The sequence below is a fragment of the Paralichthys olivaceus genome, chromosome 13 (genome assembly GCF_024713975.1).
Source record: "Paralichthys olivaceus isolate ysfri-2021 chromosome 13, ASM2471397v2, whole genome shotgun sequence".
Lineage (NCBI taxonomy): Eukaryota > Metazoa > Chordata > Actinopteri > Pleuronectiformes > Paralichthyidae > Paralichthys > Paralichthys olivaceus.
In genome coordinates this window covers 737,700-758,204 of record NC_091105.1, presented here as the reverse complement: position 1 = coordinate 758,204, position 20,505 = coordinate 737,700, and the positions used below count along the sequence as shown (strand labels likewise).

Below are 20,505 nucleotides of genomic sequence, written 5' to 3'. Positions count from 1 at the left end.
CCCCCACACACACACACACACACTCTCTCTCTCTCTCTCACACACACACACAAACACACCCTCTACAGCTATTGTCAGTGTCTACAGGCAGGAAGCCAGCGGCTGCTCCCCACGTTTACTCATCATATTCTCAGCCACTATTTCAACGACATCCTTGTATTTAGATAAACAGCAGCTGGTGTTTGTGTGATCGTTGGCTCAGGGTTCTGAACATGAGCTCGTCTGAAGGAAATAAAAAGTATTCAAACAAAGGCGTCATTACATCACACAGATGCTTCATTACTGGTGTGTGAATTTATGGTTCTGATGGTTCCACACGTTCTGAGGGTACAACACATTCTGATGGTACAACACGTTCTGATGGTACAAAACGTTCAGATGGTTCCACATGTTCTGATGGTTCCACATGTTCAGATGATACAACATGTTTTGATGGTTCTACAATATGTTCTGATTGTACAACACGTTCTGATGGTACAACACGTTCTGATGGTTCTACAACATGTTCAGATGATACAACATGTTCTGATTGTACAACACGTTCTGATGGTACAACATGTTCTGATGGTACAACATGTTCTGAAGGTTCCACATGTTCTGATTGTACAACACGTTCTGATGGTTGTACAATATGTTCTGATGGTACAACACGTTCTGATGGTTGTACAATATGTTCTGATGGTACAACACGTTCTGATGGTTCTACAACATGTTCTGATGGTACAACATGCTGTGATGGTTCTACAACATGTTCTGATGGTTCTACAACATGTTCTGATTGTACAACACGTTCTGATGGTTCTACAACATGTTCAGATGATACAACATGTTCTGATTGTACAACACGTTCTGATGGTACAACATGTTCTGAAGGTTCCACATGTTCTGATTGTACAACACGTTCTGATGGTTCTACAACATGTTCAGATGATACAACATGTTCTGATTGTACAACACGTTCTGATGGTACAACATGTTCTGATGGTACAACATGCTGTGATGGTTCCACACACATTCTGCTCCCTGTGTGGAGGGATCCAGCAGTAGAACCAGCTGTGTGTGAATGGATGGAGGTTCCTGTTTGAATGAAAGAGTCGCTTTGTTTGTTTTGCAGCAGACAGTTGGTTCTTATGTAATGTCCATTTGGCGGGAACAGTCCACAGCAGGAGCGTGCTCAGGGGGAGGCGGGAAATAAAAACACCTAAAAACACCCACATGGGGATTATGGTTCGTATTTTGTGTTTTGAAATTTCCAACATTGCTTTTTAGTTTTTTTCTATTTCATATAAGTCTGCGTGGCTGTTTGTTGCGGGGCTCTCGTGTGGTCACGCACTTTATTTTGGTTTCAGAAACCCCCCCCTCTCTCGCAGGGATCATGGTACAGTCCAGGTCGCGTCATCCATTGTTTACAAATGAGCGGTGGTTGTTGGGAGCGGAGCAGCAGCGTGGAGGCAGCGAGCAGCGGCCCGGGGCTCAGTCAGCCCGGATTCAAACCTCCAGTCAGCCCGGATTCAAACCTTCAACCAGCGCGGATTCAAACCTTCAACCAGCGCGGATTCAAACCTTCAACCAGCGCGGAACATCCAGCCCACTCTACCATCGCACCACCCGGTCTGAACACGATGCCCTGCCGGAAGGAGAACTACATCTTTCTGGAGCAGTCGGTCACCGTCGACTCTAAAGAGGTGGACGCGCTGGTGACGAAAATCGGCGAAGCTCTGCAGCTCCACAACAACAGCGGCGGCCACCAGAAGACGGTGTCCGTGTCCATGTCCTGCCTGCACGGCCTCACCGGCGGCGGCGGCGGCGGGGCCAAGCCGGCGGCGATCCTCGGCGGCAGCACCGCGGCTCCGGCGCAGAAACGCGGCGGCTGCTGCATGCGGCTCCGGAGCCGCGGACACCGGGGGAGCAGCAGGGCGAGCCCGTACAACATCCCCGGGTCTAACGGCGACCAGGAGTGGGACCAGATCAGACCGTGGAACAGAAAGAGAGTCGGCGCGGAGGAGGACGACCCGCACCGGCTCCTGCAGGAGTTAATTCTATCGGGGAACCTGATAAAAGAGGCCGTGAGGCGGCTGCAGTTCTCCGCCGCAGACTGTGCAGATTTCCCGCAGGTGGCGGACAACGTGCCGTGCTGATGCCGGGACGGGACCGACCGTCCGGCGGCCGAGCAGCCGCACTGAGACTGGACACACACGGACCGTTGGACCGTGACTCCACAGGACTGGTAGCTTCGTTTATTAATTTCATCAGTTTGTCCGAAATGTTTGTTACGATGCGTTGGCTAGCAGTTAGCCTAGCTGACCTGCTAGCCACTCGGCTAATGAGCCGTGACGTTTAAGTTAAATGTTTCATTGTGGGTCGGACCTTCAGTGTGTGTGTGTGTGTGCTAGCAGGCTAACGCTAGCCCCTCGTCACATGGAGTCGTGTGATTGTGAACAATGGTTTTTCTTCTCCGCTCGTTGGTTGATGGCGTCACAGGAAGTGGGAGCTTCCTCGTTGTTTTTATTTACCTCTTCATCCCGGAGCTGCCTCGTGGGTTCAGTCTGACACGGGGGGGGGGGGGGTGTTTACAGTCTGAAGCTGTTCAAAGAAAGAAAGGACCCCCCCCCCCCCCTCCTTTCTCTCGTTCATGTCTCAGTTTGTCCTCAGAGCAGGACCCCAACCAACGAGCTGATGTCTCCTCAGTGTCTGAGGGGACATGGACATCACACACACACACACAGGGATGAGGGGGGGGGGGCAGGAGGAAGAACAGAAACCACAATTTTCCCACGGGGGGCCCTGGGTGATGTGAAACCATTTGTTTGTAATGCTTGTGTGTGTATGGGGGGGTTGAAGGTCGATGGTCACATGACTAAACTTTGGAGGTGCTTTCACAGTTTCCAGAATTCCAGTGAGGAGTTCTGTGAGTTTTCTATTTGTTTCTTCTCGGTGTAAAGAAAAATCACCACGACTGCTTCGTAACGAAGTTCCTGATAATGTTCCTGAGTATTCAGGCCTTTTTTTGTTGTTGTCTTAATAAACACATTTTTGTTTTTCCAAACCTCTGTGGGGATTTTCTTTGGTGTGTTGCAGCTCTGGTCTTTCCAGAAACCATTTGTCGTGTGTGTGTGTGTACAACGTGGAGCAGAGGCCCACATGCTCATTATCAGCCTATAAATACCCCCCCTTCCTCCCCTCCTCCCTCTTGGCGGATCACAACAGGCAGCATGACACCAGAGGTGAAAAACATGTTTTGCTGAGGTGGCGTTTGGAGCCAGAGTCAGTCAAGGTCCCACTCATTGTTTACAGCGGCTCCCTCTGCCGTTGCTGCTCGGTTACTGTGTCGACCATCACAGCAGCTGACGGGGGTTGACCTCGTGTGTCTGATCACATTGTTCTGGATCAGGTTAAAGATCGACACTAAACACTGACACACGCTGCTGCTGTCCTGATGAAGATCATACTCCACAGAAATCTAACAATTATTGAGTTAAAGAAAAAAACAAGTTTCTTTGCTCAGCTGCTGTTAAAACAAATTTAACAAACCTTTTTAATATTTCACATTCAATTTATAAACAAAGGTATTTAAAACTTAATGCATTCACTACTTTTTCTAATTCGGTGAAAATGTTCAGTGTGATGTCAGGATGTCTGTCAGTAGAGATCATTCAGCTTCACTGAATCAGTTCTCTAAACATTTCTTCAAGGTCCGTGAATTCTTCTCTGGTGTAAATGTTAAACATCTGTTAAAGGACGAGATAAGAACATCTCTTGATAAAATCATTCATATTCAAATGAATAAAAATAAATATATGTTTGCAGTACACTTAAATCAGTATTATTTCAGTGGACAAATGTAAACATATGAAGAGCGTTCTTCAGGAAAACACAGCAAGTACAATTGTTTGTTATTTCTTGAGTATTATTTTTCTATAGTTTTCACTTTTTCAATTTACTCCTGTAGATCAACTTAGATTTGAATCTTCTTTATTATTTTTTTATCATCTGTTCAAATTGTTGCCTTTAATATATTTTTTAGGTATTTTTGTTTTGATGCAATTTTTGATCTGGTAACGGGTGAGGGTAAAAATATTAAGCGTATATTATTATAATAATATAATTGAGTATTTCCTTACTACACATATCATCTGACACACTGCAGTGTAATGACCGTGTTTGTCCTTTAGAGGGCAACAGGACACCATCAGGTTTTGACTCATCTATTCAAGTCAATGATTTTTCTTATATTGTCATAAAATAACTTAAATATTTAAAGTTGGTTTTTACAACAATATATTGTTAATTTAGTAAAATGGATGAAGTCAGAATTCTTAAAATCAGAATTAATCTCATGAAGTCAACTCTTCTTTCACTCATCATAAAACAGTCAAACACTAACACAACGTTCATGTGAAGTGATAAAATAAATGTTTAAATATTTGGTGGCATCCACTGCCAATAGGAAACAAGACCAGAATTTAAAATACAAATGAGGGAATATTTTGGACGAGTTAATCTCATTAAACACTGGATTATAAAATGTCGTCAGCAGCAGCAGAGGAGATTTACTGAAGCTGAAAAAAGACTGGGGGGGGATATAATAATTAAAATATGGGTTTTAGTCATGACTCAGACACAGAAACACAAACATCCACACTGAGTATTTACACCAGGTCTGAGCCGTGTCACAGTGGAAACAGGTCCGAACACAAACTGGGAGTGAAACACACAAAGACATTTACAGAGAAACTGTGATGAATCACATCTGAGATTCTCCTCTGAACTGTGAGAAACTCCAGGAGGAGTTGTTGACCTCTGGTTGAACTGAGGATGGAAATAAAAAGACAAAAGCATCATGTGGTTTCACTCCAGTGTTTGAAAACTGAAGTGACTCTGACGGCCTCCATCGAACATTTGATCTGGAAACTTCTTCCAGCACAAACGAGTTGATGCAGGAAGCAGGAGACCAGCAGCTCCATGACATCATGATGTTGTCAGACAATAATCATGTGTCAACACGTGACGAAGTTTCCTCGTCAAACTTTTACAAACAAAAACATGTGAAGTAAAAAATGTAAACACGTCATTATCCTTAAACCCAAGTGTTCCTGCTGTAGACTGTAAAGAAAGATGGAGGGAGCCACAAAGATGAAGCCAAGCTGTCTCCATCGCCCCCGCTCCGAAACCCTCCTCCTCCATGTTAGCAGATGGGACATGGACCAAACTAAAGACTCAAAGACGAGAAATAAAAGTTTGTCAAAGATGTTTCTGTCATTTCAGCTCGTTCTCATCTCTCTGATGTTTGTTCAAGTGTTTCTGATCAGTTTGGTTTCAAAGTTATCTGATGATATAAAACCTGACTGTGGGATTGTTGGACAGGAGTTTACGCTGCAGAGTTTTGTGACGTGCAGTCAGTGAATCATATGAAACGTGTCTGGACTGTAACGTGCAGCAGCAGCTTGTGTCGCATGGACAGGATGATGAGCGTCTTTCACAGCTCTGTCTGCAGAGCGTCAGACTGACACAGTGAACAAAGAGTCCTGAGGTCTGGAGAAGCTCTGGAGAAGCTCTGGAGAAGCTCTGGAGAAGCTCTGGAGAAGCTCTGGTGCCGCCGCTGTCTCATCAACATCATCTCCATCTTGTGATTTCACTGTTGAGCGGGAAAAACAGGATTCACCAGTTGAAGCCGAAAAGATTCAGTTTAAACCGATTAATTATCATTACAGAAAAAATCTTGAACCTAAAGTTGAGTGTGTTCCAGCAGCAGCGGTTACGTTGACACCTCAAAGCCTCACACACAGGGAACATCGTGGATACTTCATTTACCAGGGTTCCCTGAACACCTCACACGCAGACTCTTTCGGTAGATGCTACAATTCACAGATTTTCCCCAAATGCCTCAAATGTAAATTGTTGGTTTACGTTAACTATTTTCTGATGTTCCCTAAACGTCTTGCATAGATGCTAACTGTTCCTGTAACACCTTCCATATAAGCTGTTGATAGACGCTAATAATTTACAGATGTTCCCTTAGTCAAGCATCTCTGTACTAGCTGTTTAGCAACGTTCCCCAAATAACTCACTGGTAAATCATTGGCTTACGTTAACAGTTATTCTGATGTTCCCTTAACGTCTCACATTTAATCTCTCCATGCTAACTTCTCTACGTGCTAACTCCTCTATATGCTAACTTCTCTATGTGCTAACTTCTCTACGTGCTAACCTCTCTACGTGCTAACTCCTCTACATGCCAACTTCTCTACGTGCCAACTTCTCTACGTGCTAACCTCTCTACGTGCTAACCTCTATACGTGCTAACTTCTCTACGTGCTAACCTCTCTACGTGCTAACTTCTCTACGTGCTAACTTCTCTACGTGCTAACCTCTCTACGTGCTAACTTCTCTACGTGCTAACTTCTCTATGTGCTAACTTCTCTACCTGCTAACTTCTCTACGTGCTAACCTCTCTACGTGCCAACCTCTCTACATGCTAACTTCTCTACGTGCTAACCTCTCTACGTGCTAACTTCTCTACGTGCTAACTTCTCTACGTGCTAACCTCTCTACGTGCTAACTTCTCTACGTGCTAACTTCTCTACCTGCTAACTTCTCTACGTGCTAACTTCTCTACGTGCTAACCTCTCTACGTGCTAACCTCTCTACGTGCTAACTTCTCTACGTGCTAACCTCTCTACATGCTAACTTCTCTACGTGCTAACTTCTCTACATGCTAACCTCTCTACGTGCTAACTTCTCTACATGCTAACCTCTCTACGTGCTAACTTCTCTACATGCTAACCTCTCTACGGGCTAACTTCTCTACATGCTAACCTCTCTACATGCTAACTTCTCTGCATGCTAACTCCTCTACATGCTAACTAGGATGTCGATGGACAGATGTTCCCTCAAATGTGTCAGTTATGAGTAGATGCTAGCAGTAGCTATAGCGCACATCAGCAGGGCCCCACTAAAGAGTTTCTGGGGCAGTGGTGGTGGGGCCCATCGGGGCCAGATATTTATTTTCATGGTACTCAGAGGGTAAACTGTGACTCTCTAGCACCACCACCAGGTCAAAACCACTAATCACGGTCTCACAAGAAAAATCACTACCTACTGTGGAAAATAGAGGAACAACAGGGAATGGTGGATGGAACCAGAAAAGTCTTTCATTAAGAAATGATGTGATGATATCAAGCAAAAGGATCAAATGAGCATTTTAACTGATTCAGGAGACGCTGACCCACTTCAGACGGAGATCAGCCCTGAGGAGGAGAAGAAAGTGAGCGTGGCCTCATTTCTCCTCCTCTCACCTCCCGTCACAGCTGGGAAATCCTGCAGCTCCGTCCTTGGAACGAACTCATCGAGCTCCGACACCTTCTGTCGGAACAGAACTGGGCTAATGAGACGTCCCGGCCGGGGAATTCCTGGGAAACATCTGAGCGTTGTGTTGCTCCCTCCGGTGTGGTCGTTATTTCTGAGCAGCCGACGTGTGAATAAAATGTTTCCTCTCTGAAAGCTGCAGATGTGTTTAACACAGCAGACTGATGGAGCGACAACAAACAGGAGAAAATACGGAAACGTTTGAATAAATTCAACATTTGTGTTTTGGTCAAATCATCCCAATCGCCCCCTGGTGGCAGCAAAGGTCGTGAACCCCTCCCCCTCCATGGTAGATTCCTCGTTGCTTCACTGGAGCTGAATTAATTCATCAAGCTGGTTTTAGAAGCAGAGCGGACGGAGTGCAGTCGCAGCTGAGAGGACGGAGACGGGACACGCCAGCGGGCAGAAGACGTGTCATCACATGAGGACACACGGTGACCAGAGGACGATGAACAGAAAGAAAAGTCAAAGAAGGTTTCATGATATTCTAGAAGAAGACATGAGTTTAAATATGTGTTTAATAAAATACACTCGAGGTTAAGACAGATTCAGACAAGCTCATTTTACTAAGTAACTTCTAAAACACAAACCTGTCTCCTAACAGCTTCAGCTGATACGAAACAGCCGCTGCTGCATCTGTACGTTACGATCCATCGTGTCACTGTCTCTTTAATAAGGCGGAGTTTAGACACACCTCTGACACACCCACCAACAGAGAGGAAACAAACTGAAGCCTGTGACTGCAGCTAAGCCACGCCCTCTTTTTCAGAGAGCATGGCGGACCGAGGCGAGGAGGAAGTGTGAGAAACATTTGAATCATTAACTGTTTTCTTTCTCCGTCACATATTTACAGAATCATCACAGAGACAGATTCATTAGATCCTTGGAGATGGAAGGATACATTCGAACGAGCCTTCGAACCGGGACAGAGATCTCTGCTCGTACTTTTTAACTGTTTCTTGTTCGTAACATTTTCTGTAACTAAGCAACCAACTGCAGAGGAGACAATCTACCTCCTGTTTACATCACATGACCAGTGAATGTTTTCAGGTGTGTGTGGATATTAATACTTATTATATTTCTGATAGGGAGCGCAAACGCTTGTGTGGAAGATTTAGTTTGTGTGTGTGTGTGTGTGTGTGTGTGTGTGTGTGTGTGTGTGTGTGTGAGATAATGTTCTTTGCTTTAATTAACAACCTTCCATTATCACAGTGTCTCTCTCTAAACGTGTATTTAACATCACATCCAGGTCGTCAGAGACAGATTCTCAGTCTCCAGTGACTCTGTGTGAGTTTCACTCACGTCGTTGCTGATTTGTGTGTTTCTGGAAAACAAGAGGAGCGGACGAGAGGTGGGTTGAGCTGTAAGTGAGTGGAACGACGCAGGTTCTCTGGGGAACCTCAACGGGCCGGAGAGGAAAACAAGGACGTTAAGTAGGACAGGAGATTTATCAGTGGAGCTCAACACTGTGTTTGTTGGACGTCAGAATAAAAACAGAACCTGAACCAGGTGACGGCTCGTCTTCATCGTGGCCAGTTAACCTCCGTCGATCTACTTTACACAGCGAAGAGACGATTGTTGGGTGAAAATCACGAAAATGAAAAACACAACAAATAAGAGCGTTGAGCAGATTCAGCTGCTGTTTGCTCTCAAATCGTCTTGGTCCAAACAGCTTCTTTCAGGTTCGCTTCGTGTCTCTATGAAACTCCTCCTCTCTCTCTCTCTCTCTCTCTTTTAATCTGCACCATCACCACAGGTACATCTGATGATTTCCTGCCTCGCTGACTCCACCACTGACCTGAATTCACCATTTGATGCCTCCGGCTCCGCAGCCAGGAAAAAAACTAACTGGAGCATCACATTTACATTTTACTTTTTTAAGAAGAAATAAAAAGAGGTTCTTTCCCAGACAGATGGAGAGAGAAAGAGAACGAGACAGAGAGAGAGCGAGAGAGAGAGAGACAAGGACAGTTGAACAGGAAACATTGGAGGAACCTGTGAGGTCAAAGGTCACAACACGCTGCCAGTATCAGAGCTGTGCTCCGTCAGAGCAGAGCGTCAGGGATAATAGTGCACATGAGAAAAGGTCGAGTTATCAAACCGCTCCGAGGAGTTTGGATCGGTTCATATTTTTACAAGTTGAAGCGTCTGATGGTTAAAACAGTGAAATGAATCGATTCAGATTGAAGCTGCAGAGATTCGACCCGTCGGCTCTGGAGGAACATGAGGTCACAGAGGTGGTGACACATTCTGCTCGTATGATCATTTTAATTAGTGTAACGAACTTAGTGTTTCCATGCTCTCTGCTGTGATCGGTCAGTCGCTTCCAGCACGTGAAGGAAATGTCACTTTACCTGATTTTCATCTGGAGATGTTTGAGGAACGAGGAGCTTTACCACATACTGCTTTTTAACTTCACAAAACTTTTATACATTCACAAAACTACCCTACAAAACAGTCCAGAGGAGAAACATTGAAAAACATCATGTGTCTGATTTAAACATGTTTAAAGTGTTTCAGATTTAGGTGAAAGGATCTATTGTTTATTGTATAGAAACTCATTTACCCTAGAATCTTATATTGAAATACTTTATGTTTACAGCAGGAGCGGGTCCTCTCTATGTAGGCCGCCATGTTTCTGCGTAGAACAGATTCAGTCGATGAAACATCCTAAAAGACAAATCTACATCTATGAAACACATTTTGTTGCTGGTGTTCTTTTCTCTCAGGTTTTAAATGTGATGGAGGAAGAAAAGAGAAAAACCTCTGATGTCAAATCTAATCTGCAAACATCTGTGAGAGAGAGGAACGTCTGTGGCTCCCAGGTCAGTGATTTTATTCAGTTGCCGTGACATTTGAAAAGACCACTCTGACCCACAGGAGAATTTACTGCATGACTGATTCTCAGAGTGATGACGGTGAGGTACCAAAAAAAAAACAGCCCGCGGGCTTTTCACCGGCCTGCATGAAACCTACTGATGCACGTCTGGGTTTTTAAGGTGGTGCACAGAGATCACGTTGCATGTGGAGGAAAAAACAACTTTCCACTGAAGCAACATTTTTGAGTTTCCTGAAGAATGATGAAGCAGTGCATTATGGGAAACATCAACCACCAGGTCTCGCCTCCTGGTTCTACCACCACAGTTCCTCTCCTCCGCTGCTGCGGGTGCTCGCTCGCTCGCGCCCCTGCAGCCTCAACATCTCCATGACGCTCCTGGCGTAAGCATCCCTTAAGTTCACGCCTCCCCTGACTCCTCCCTCCCCTGTCTCCCCCATTGAGCCCCGAGCCAGCCTCTTGAGCATTTCGCCATGCCGCATCGCCGCCTCCTTCATCTTCAGAGTGAAGTAGCAGGCAGAGAAGCGGTCGTTGATGATGGCGATGGGCAGCGCCAGGATGAGGATCCCGGACAGGATGCAGAGGAAGGCCAGCACCTTCCCCACGACCGTGTCGGGCCGGATGTCCCCGTAGCCGACCGTGGTCATGGACGTGGTCGCCCACCACCAAGCGGCTGGTACGCTGGTGAAGGTCGTGCCAGGAAAGTCGTGCTCTAGAGCGAAGACCACCATGGCAAAGATGGAGATGCCGACTCCGAGGAAGAGGAGCAGGAGGCCGACTTCCTCGTAGCACTGAGCGATGGTCATACCCAGAGACTTCAAGCCTGAACAGAGGAGGAAGAAACATCAGAAACAGTTTGTGATCGTCCTGGTTTCCTTCAAACGACTGAAGCCTCTCGGCGAGGAGGAAATAACGAGAGGCAGAAAGAGGAAATGTATAAATACACATACGAGCCGACGTTCACACCCCAGAATGACTTGTCATCTCTTGAGTCTCCCGTGAGAGACAGAGACGAATTCAAAGAGGATCTGACACGAGGTTTGTGAAGTGTTGAAGAAGCAGAGTTTACTGCAGCTGAAGAACAAACGACGCTTCGACACGTCTGGAAAGAGTCAAAGAACCGAATCAGAGCAAATCAAATAGCATTGATCTAAGTTTTATATTAAACTGTACAAATTGTTGTTTTCTTTAGCCTAGAAAAGGTCTTTTATATTTTCTAATACTTTATATTTAAATACTTTATATCTTAATACTTTATATTTACATTAAGGGGGTCCTCTCTACGGAGGCAGCCAGGTTTTTTCAGCAGCTCGACTAAATAAACATCAACACTGAAGGAATCCAAACCAGGAGAAGACTACAACTCCCATCATCCCACACTGCTTAAACACAAAAATTGTCATGAATGAGACGCCCCCTAGTGGCAGAAAAGTACACGTTGCACCTTTAAAAACAAATTCCTCGTGTTGACGTCTAAAACGACCTCATGACTGAACCCGACAACGTTTCTATGAACAAACACTTTTCATATTTTTATCCTTCTTTTCTCTCTCACTTTTTCTTTGCTGCATCTGTTCCTCTCCTCTTTCACTCACCCCTCCATCACCACTCTCTCCATTTTCGCTTCTATTATTCATGAGTTGAGTCCAGGGATTATCATCCTTCCTAAAATCACCCAGATCAAAGTGTTCATCCATCCCAGTGTGACACACTCAGAATAATCTCACTCTCTCTCTCTCCTCCCTCCGGCTCCTCAAGGAATTTACCAAAATACGAATCAATATTTTTTCTCTTTTCTGAGTTGTCCTTAGAAAACCTCCGGCTATAATCTCACAGCTGCAGCTTCTCGAGAAGAATTTCCATTTTTTCTTTCACATCTTGTAGTTGAAACCCCCCCGACGGGCTGCGGACATGTGTGGAGGGAAAGAGAGTGGAAAACACGTCACAGAGCCGTTAGCAGATTAATCCAGACGAGGCCGTCTGCTCCACAGGTCCCGACATCACTTCAGACTTTTTATCTGAACGTTCTTCTCTGCGTGAACACGTTTCAGGTGCAGCGGCTCCGACAGTTATCCACGGGTTGTTGTTGTTTTCATGTTTGAGTCTGTTTCACTCATTAGTTTTAAAATACCAAAAGAAATGAGAATGTGAATGGGAACGAGATGCCTCTCAGTGTTATATGAGTTCAAAGTCTTTCTATTGAGATGAAATACAACAAGGTCTCCATGAAAAGTCATTATTATTAAAACTGGTGTTTCCTTTGCAGGTGTGTGAGATTCAAGGTCATGATCGTACAATGAAGAGTTGTGAGTTAAAACTTTAGCTTCACTGCAACGAGTTGTGGGTTTGAGACCTGCCGGCCGGAGCCCTTCAGTGTGGAGCAGCATGATGGGTGATCGTGGCTCTCTCCAACAGACTAGAGACACTTGTGTGAATGTTTGTGTGTCTCTGTGTGTCAGACGTGTGGTAGACGGCCGACATGCCTGACGTGTTCTCCACCTCTTGCCAAAAGCCCGCTGGCTCCACCCCGACCCCCCCAGGGAATAAACAGCATAGCTAAATGAGGGATCCTTGTTTACCTGTCGAGTGTCGTCCCAGCTTCAGCATGCGGAGGGACCGGAGGAGTCGGAGGACCTGCACCACACGGCCCATGTTCTCCAGCTCGGTGGTTCCTCCATGGAGGCTCTCCACCGCCAGCGTCACATAGAAAGGCAGGATGGCCAGCAGGTCGATCACATTGAGGATGTTCTGGCTGAACCGACACTTATCCCTCACACAGAGAAATCGAAGTGCCAGCTCACCCGTGAACCACACCACGCACACGTACTCCACGGCATCAAACAGTAACGGTGCGCTAACTCCAACGTCACTCTCTCCAACGTCCTCCCCTAAGTCCAGCGAGATGAGCACCATGTTGATCAGTGACAGCCCCACGAAGAAAATCGACAGTGAGCTGAAGGTGCGAGCTGCTCGTGATGAGTCAGGTTTCTCCAGAAGGTCCCAAAGGTGCCTGCGGAGAGCAGGGCACACAGCGCCCATAAAATCCTCCTCGTCATCGTCAGCCTCAAACTCTCCCTGAACATCGAGGGTCTCCTTCTGCTCCTTGCGGCGATAGTAACGCTCGCGACAGCAAGGGTTGATCCTAACTTCGTCGATGCCCCAGTACTCAATCTCCTGCAGGAAGGAGACCTCACACAGCTCCTCCCTGACGTGCAGGTGACCTGTCCTGTAGAAGTTCATCACGTACCTGTTAGCAGAATTACAGAGGACGAGTAACAGAAGACAGGAGAGAGAAATGATACAGTTACTGTGCTTTCTTTGCTTTGCTGTACGACTCGAAATCATTTATCTCAATCAGGACAACTGAATCTTTTCATCCTTTATGGGGGAGAACAAGAAAATGAATAAATCTGGAGTTAGTCTTTGAGTCTGTGATCTGATCTCCATCAGGTGCAATCACATTCAGTACAGTTCTGAAACAAAGTCGTCCCAGCAAGTTAAAGGTCAACTGAAATCTTCAGCCTGTCCATCAAAACACTACAAACTGTTTTTTCTTTCCAGTTCATTCTCAGAACTGATTCAGGAAACACCACGACTCTGAGTTAGCAAAGCTCCCTAACATCAACATTAACATTCTCCACCTGGATCAGTAATCGTACCTAGTTTTCATTTTGGAACACGATCACAGTGTGATCAGAGCACTTGAAGTTTCATGTGGACACGTTGGTGAACAGCTGACAGCATCTGTGAACATCAGGTGTTGCTTTGCCTCGAGGCAGAAACACACAGGAAACATCAGGAGAGCTCACAGGTTCGACCTGCAGCTCAGGCATCAGACAAACCACAAACTCCCTGACCTACATTAAGATGAATAAATGATGTTATTTATGTTCCGTTCTTTCATGACGGGGTTTGTTTTCTGTGCACACTGGATGTGACGTTAACAACTTTAATGAATATCGATTATTATTCTTCCATCAAAGTTTGTACATTTGTGGAACATGAAAATAAAACGATCAGTTGTGTCTCAGGTTGATGCTCAGGTAAATGTCTGAGGCTCTGTGTGCAACGCTTTGTAAATGTTTTAATAACTAATTTCAGTGGACAAGCATTCACACTCTCAGCAGGCCTGCACAGAGGATAGCGGCTAGTTAGCATTGTTAGCATAGCCAGAGTGTTTCTGTTTTAACAGCAGTGTGGTGAGCAGGTGAAGGCGTTCACAGTGTTTGTGTCTTCTGTTCAGAGGACTCGTTCACACTGAAGACAAAAGCTGGATCTTTGTGGTTGTTCCTGCATTTTGTTTGTAAATTGTTGCACCTTTGTTTGTGAGCAGCTTTGGTTTGTGAACCATTATTTTAAAACTATGGAACTTAAAGTGAACACATGCTATTCTCAGATCAGGGTTAGAACACATTTTGGGTAGAAAATAATTTCTCATCTTTGATTGTTGCAACTGGACATTGTCCATGGAAAAGTGAGGAGAGGGAGGTGCCACCTACTGGAAGGTCTGTGAATTTCGGTCAAAGAAGAACTCGTTCTCCAGGAGGTCCGCGTCATCGCAGAGCTCCAGAGCCGAGTCGCGGCTGCTGCAGGCCAATTTCCCCAGCCGGGTCTCCGGGTGGGATGCCAGCAGCTCCTGGGACAGGATGTAGCGACTCCCTCCAACGTTGATGATGAAGAAGTCGACGTCTCTGACGCAGGACACCGTTGTCTCGCTGAAGAAAACGCTGGAGTCCAGAGACACTGGGGAGGTGCAGTCGCCGAAGAGCTCTGCCACCGCCACCGAACTTGAAGGGAGGCTCATGGTGGAGGGAGGGGAGCTGTTGGACGGTTAAAGGATGAGAGACGTCAATAACGGAGCCGTTCATTTCAAAAGGAAGCAAATTAAACTTTATCACTTCTTTGTTGGCCCATGTTCCTGTTACGTTTCGTACTCCCCAACCTAACAAGATGATAATCCACTGACATTATGCAAACATTGAGTGATGGCTCATCGAGATGAGCAGTAGGTGGCGCTGATCCTCCAGTCAGATGCCATTACACCTCTGTAAAGGAAGTGAATTTAGTAACGTGATGAAAAGCTTGGTGACGGAGAACTCAACATTCGTTCTTTACATCATAATTTCTGTCGATACACAAACTTCCCATCTAAACTTTTTGAGACGTAAACTTTTTACCATCCATGTTTGCACATAAAAACAGCTGGATTGAAATGCACCTCATGTTTCTGACTGTGTCTGTCTGTTGCTCAATGCTGAGCAGGTAGTGCACAGTGAAAACTGCTGCCTGCTGTTACTTGTTCAGCTCCTCCCTCCAGATTTGAACGCTACCCCCCTCCTGGGGAACTCGGGTGGAGCTAGACCCGTTTGAAGGGATTATACATCACATCTGATTTGGCGACATGAGGAGATCCTCCAGGAGGAGCAGGTGTTGCTCAACCTGCAGCCTCATCCATGCAAACCCAGATTAACGGAGGAAAATGAATACGAGCATGTTACAGGGAGAATGTCACCATCATGTGATTCAATGCTCCAAGCTTCATTTCCTGTCAGAAAACCCTGAGGACAGACAGAAGCATTTCTTATTGGTGCTATCAGTCAGTCCCAGAAGCTTTACCCATCTCACTCAGGTTGAAAAGGACAGCGGGCTCTGATTGGCTGCAGTCCAGAGCGTTGTCTGCTGTGTCTATAACTCTGGGATTCTCTCATCCAACAAACGGGACCATTTGAAACATAAACCGAGTGAAAACTGATCTGGGAGGAAGCGTTGTCTGTTTTATGGACTCGTGGAACCTGCTGATGTCAGAAGGGACAGAGACATCCTCACGTTACCTCAGTTATTACAGCACAGCCAGAATCAATCAAAGGGAACAAAGACGGATTCACAGGAGAGTGGACAATGAAGAAGAAAGCTGAGAGACACACAGAAGCAGACATGTAGAACTAAAAGAGACGAAGCGTCAGTCCCTGTCCTACTTGTGGCAGATCTCTGGGTTCTGCCTTATTTAAATATTTTAGCTGGTTTATCTAATTAATAGATCTAAAGCTACTATTGCTGTGATCTTTCTTTCCCTTTTGCCAGCTGTGATCTCACTCTCACACTCTGAATATTACATGAGGCCATTTGAGCAGAGACAGATTTGGTTTTAAATGTTCCTCAAATTAGTTTTTTACCAGATTAAAAATCACATTGTAGGACTCTGAGGGAGCCGCCGACCCCTGCTGTACCGTTTCCCACCAACAGATGGCTGCGGTGCTCGTCAAATATTTAGCGTTGTTTAGAAAAGTAAACCCTTCTTCTACCCTTTAATTCCTCCGCACCAGATTAGATTAGTTAGAACTTTATTGATCCACACATCGGGGAAACTCACTAGTGACACCCAGTGGCTGGTGTCATTATGTGTTTGGGTTGTCCAGCATCTGTATGTCTCATTCTTGTGAACACAATATCTCAAGAAAACCTTGAGAGAAGTTTTTCAGATTTGGTACAAATATTCACTGAGACTCACAGATTAACTGATCAGAATTGGGTGGTCAAGGGTCAAGGGTCAAAGGTCACAGTGGCCTCACAAACATAAACGTGTCCTCGTGATACATGACATCTCAAGTCTGTCTCGAAGGGAATTTCTTCACATTTTGTCCAATCTTCGTTTGGACTGATTCGATTTCAGTGGTCAAAGGTCACAGTGACCTCATATGAGTGTGGATAAAAATGTCAGAGAACAGATCTCCGTGTCGACTCTGAGACAAATGTTAACGTTGTAAATATAACCAGGTTCAAATTATAAGAAAATGTTTATCGGTATCTCCAAACAACCTGTGTACGAGACGCATTTAAAACATCGATGACCCAAAACAGCAATAAAAAGACTTTTAGTTTTCAGAGTTCTTCAATTGTTGTTTCGCTGAATCTGAAACTGCCTCTGATGAAGAAACAAGTCAGCGTGGTTCTGTAACAAAGACTTAAGGTTTCAGATTTAACAAACATGCTCCGATTCTTTAAGTTGCATTTAGACACAAATGTGATTTTACTGTAACTAAACAAGACGTTCAAAGGGTTTTCAAAAACATTCAAAACTGTAATAATTCAGATTAACTTCTTGTTGAGGAGAATCACACATTTTTCTTATTTTAAAGATAAATGTTATTTAGTTTTCAGTAAATTCAAACCAGAGGCAGTAACATGTAAACATCATGTGTGAGGTCAGATGAAAGGTCATAGCTGGAGGACATGTATGTTCTCACTTCATGTACATGATATTTGATCTAATTTATGTTCCGACAGTGCAGCCGCGTCTTCAGCTGCGTGATGAGACGGAGAGCACGTCGACATTAAACAAGAGAAAACACAAAGTCTGGCTTGGAAACATAAACCTCTGAGATGAATTAATTTCCAGGAGGATTTCAAAGCATTTTAATCTAAAATAAATCATCTTCATGTTTCTGAACAATAAAACAGTTTAAAAAATTAAATCATTTGGAGAAAACAGCCTGTGATTGAAAATCATCAAAATGAAACTGAACAAAAAACTGAATATGTATTTTCTCTGTTTTCTTTCCACTCGTTTGTTATGGAAGAGAAAATGACAGAATCAAAAAATGTACCAATGCATGAAGAATTATTCCCGACAGATTCAGGACAGTCATTATTTCTCAAGTCAACATCCACAGAGAAATTCACTCGTGGTTTATTTTGCAGGATTGTTTTGTTTTTTTAAAGGATTTCTATTTTTATAAAATGTCTCAGAGCAAAATAACTAAATAAATAATAAATAAACATTATTATTTGACTGAATCAGTTACAACCACCTGAAATTCGATGAATAAGTCAACAATCAGGTGAAAGACAGACATGTTGATGTAGACGGATGGATCTTACCTGGTCTAGAGAATCTTCAGCATCTTTTTCTCAAGTGAAATCCAAACAAAGCCTCTTCCTCCTGTGTTTTTACTAAATGACGACAGTTTGAGTAAAGTTTGATGTGTCTCCTTTCACCAGCGGAGTCTGGAGGAGGCAGCAGCTCCTGAAGCATCACTTCTCTGCTCTGTGATTCAGGTGGGGGGGGGGGGTTACAATATTGTGGAGGAAAGTATGGAGGGCGAATAATGTCACAAAAAGGAGGACGCTCTATTTGCGGGTTGCTACAGCAGACGATAATAAGATGGACGACACTTCTCCAGTTCGGCCCATCGTACAAAAATGAAGCCAAAATATCTGATTGTCCCAAACTTGACCAATCACGTCAAACATTGATTGACATTGATTGATTGACAGCTGAGACAGTTTTTACATCATGAAACAACTGATTAAACCAAACTGAAACATCAGAGAGACAAGAACGAGCTGAAACGACAGAAACATCTTTGACAAACTTTTATTTAACGTCTACTTTGATTAGTTTAATTGGTCCATGTCCCATCTGCTAACATGGAGGAGGAGGTTTATGACACCAGGGGGCGATCAAGACACTGTGGCTTCACTTTGAGGAAGTCATTAGATGTTATTAGATGTTAGAACATAACACAATTGTTAGAGGGATAAAATTATTTCTGTTTCTGGTTTTTCACGTGATGTATCGACATTTTAACGAATTCTAATTGAACAAAACTTTATTGATTACACTGACAGTTCTGAACTCTGAATAATCTGAATCAGAGCGTTTTAGTGAGAGCAACAGCTCAGGTCGTCTGCAGCTCGTTCTCACTGTGCTTGTGGCAATAATCACCCTCCATACGCTTTAAAAACCTGCTGCCAGGCAACAACATGGTTTTCTGAACCAAACTTTACTGGAATTAAAAAGATGCTCCACTTCTCCACATCCCTGATGCCACAGCGCCACCATGTGTCCCCTGTGAACCCTTTTATATGTCAACACTTCTGCTCTGATTAATGTTCATGTTCCAGAAGACATTTTATTTGAACACTTACAAATATATCAAATGTTATTTCAACTGTCCAGGGCAAATTAATGTTTCAACCAAAGTCAGAATATCTGGTACAATGTTAGATACGATTTTAGATGAAACGTGATAGAGTACGATAGATGTTAAGAAATGAAACGATAGAAAGGATTTTATACATGATTGTAAATAGTGTTCCATATTTCCTCCATATTGAAATAACAAACAACATGTAAACAGCTCATGTTGCAGCAAATCACCTCCACAGGTTAAACACGTGTTAGTCCGGTGTTCCTTCATATCAACGAGAAAGATTGGAAACTAAAAATCAATAGTGTTTTAAAGAAGGTTCTCCATGAATGTAGAATTCAATGTATTGATAATGCTTCAAATAAAATCTAGATAATTATATTTAACTGAATCCAGAATGAACCACTGTTTTTTCCCTGCTGTGTCTGAGAGGTGGAGAAGTTTGAATCTTTTTTTAGGCGGCTGACCACATGATGCTTTTCTCCAGGGACAATTACAGCTGCACCATCCTGTCAGCTGGACGCTGCTGCTGGTGCTGCTGCTGCTGCTGCTGCTGCTGCTGCTGCTGCTGCTGCCCCCACGTCTCATTATCCAGACGTGTCTGAATAAGGAGCCTGCGGCTGCTCAGGCCTGTGGAGCTGGAACCAGTCTGATTGAGACATGAGACACAGAAAGAGCGGACAGGACGTCGTCCAGGTGGAGATTCAAATCTGAAAGCTTCGTGTCTCCCTCGTGTTTTACAGAATGACATGTCAACATGAACTCCACAAATGATGAATGAATAGATGCTGTAAAATGAAATTAATAGAATAAATGAAAACGTCTTGAAAAGCTGCTTCCTGGAACCATGTTCCAGTTTTGAAATGTGAAACACTAACAAGCAGAATGTTTGAGAGACTCTGTCACAGTCACACCAGAGTAACTAACACGTCTATAATCACATCAGATCAGATCATCTTCTTTGGTCGGTTACAGTTGTTACAGCAGCAGAGTCAGAATGAGGTCGACAAGAGAATTTGAAAATGAAATACCTTTCACTAGAATTAAAATATTAGTAGTAGAGAAACATTTTTGAGGGATGATTTACCGAGGATGTAAACTGTATTTTTTTATTATTATATATGCAATAATTAAATATATGTATATTTATATCAGAGAGGGTTGAATATCTCCGTTCTATGGGTTCCTGCTAACATGGGGGTGGAAGGGAGTGAGAATGTAGGTGAGAGGAGCAGAGGAGAGAAAGTCTCAGAGTATGAGTCAAACAGGATTAAACTTTATAAAATAGGCAAACACCCAACACTGCAAACATTGGTCACTCATGTATTGATGGAGTAAAAAAATATAATGAAGAAAGAGGGGATTTAAAAGACG

General features: G+C 44.1%; 2 protein-coding genes and 1 long non-coding RNA gene across 3 annotated transcripts; 2 read left to right on the top strand and 1 right to left on the bottom strand.

Annotated features, from left to right (window-relative positions):
* The first annotated feature begins 265 nt into the window (after positions 1–265).
* Positions 266–3,046, top strand: gbp (glycogen synthase kinase binding protein). The gene has a single exon (XM_020078083.2). It carries the CDS (start codon positions 1,413–1,415, stop codon positions 2,136–2,138), a length of 726 nt encoding a protein of 241 aa, XP_019933642.2. The 5' UTR covers positions 266–1,412; the 3' UTR covers positions 2,139–3,046.
* A 2,914-nt stretch (positions 3,047–5,960) lies between these two features.
* On the top strand, positions 5,961–12,762 carry LOC138413461 (uncharacterized). Its single transcript, XR_011245802.1, has 4 exons — positions 5,961–8,415; positions 8,615–8,716; positions 10,095–10,190; positions 12,468–12,762. It is a non-coding gene; the product is annotated as an uncharacterized lncRNA (long non-coding RNA).
* On the bottom strand, positions 8,612–19,610 carry kcnv1 (potassium voltage-gated channel modifier subfamily V member 1). The gene is made up of 4 exons (XM_069536626.1): positions 18,080–19,610; positions 14,701–15,021; positions 12,781–13,448; positions 8,612–11,024 (listed from the first exon to the last, which is right to left on the bottom strand). Exons 2-4 carry the CDS (start codon positions 15,003–15,005, stop codon positions 10,498–10,500), a joined length of 1,500 nt encoding a protein of 499 aa, XP_069392727.1. The 5' UTR covers positions 15,006–15,021; positions 18,080–19,610; the 3' UTR covers positions 8,612–10,497.
* Between the last annotated feature and the right edge of the window lie 895 nt (positions 19,611–20,505).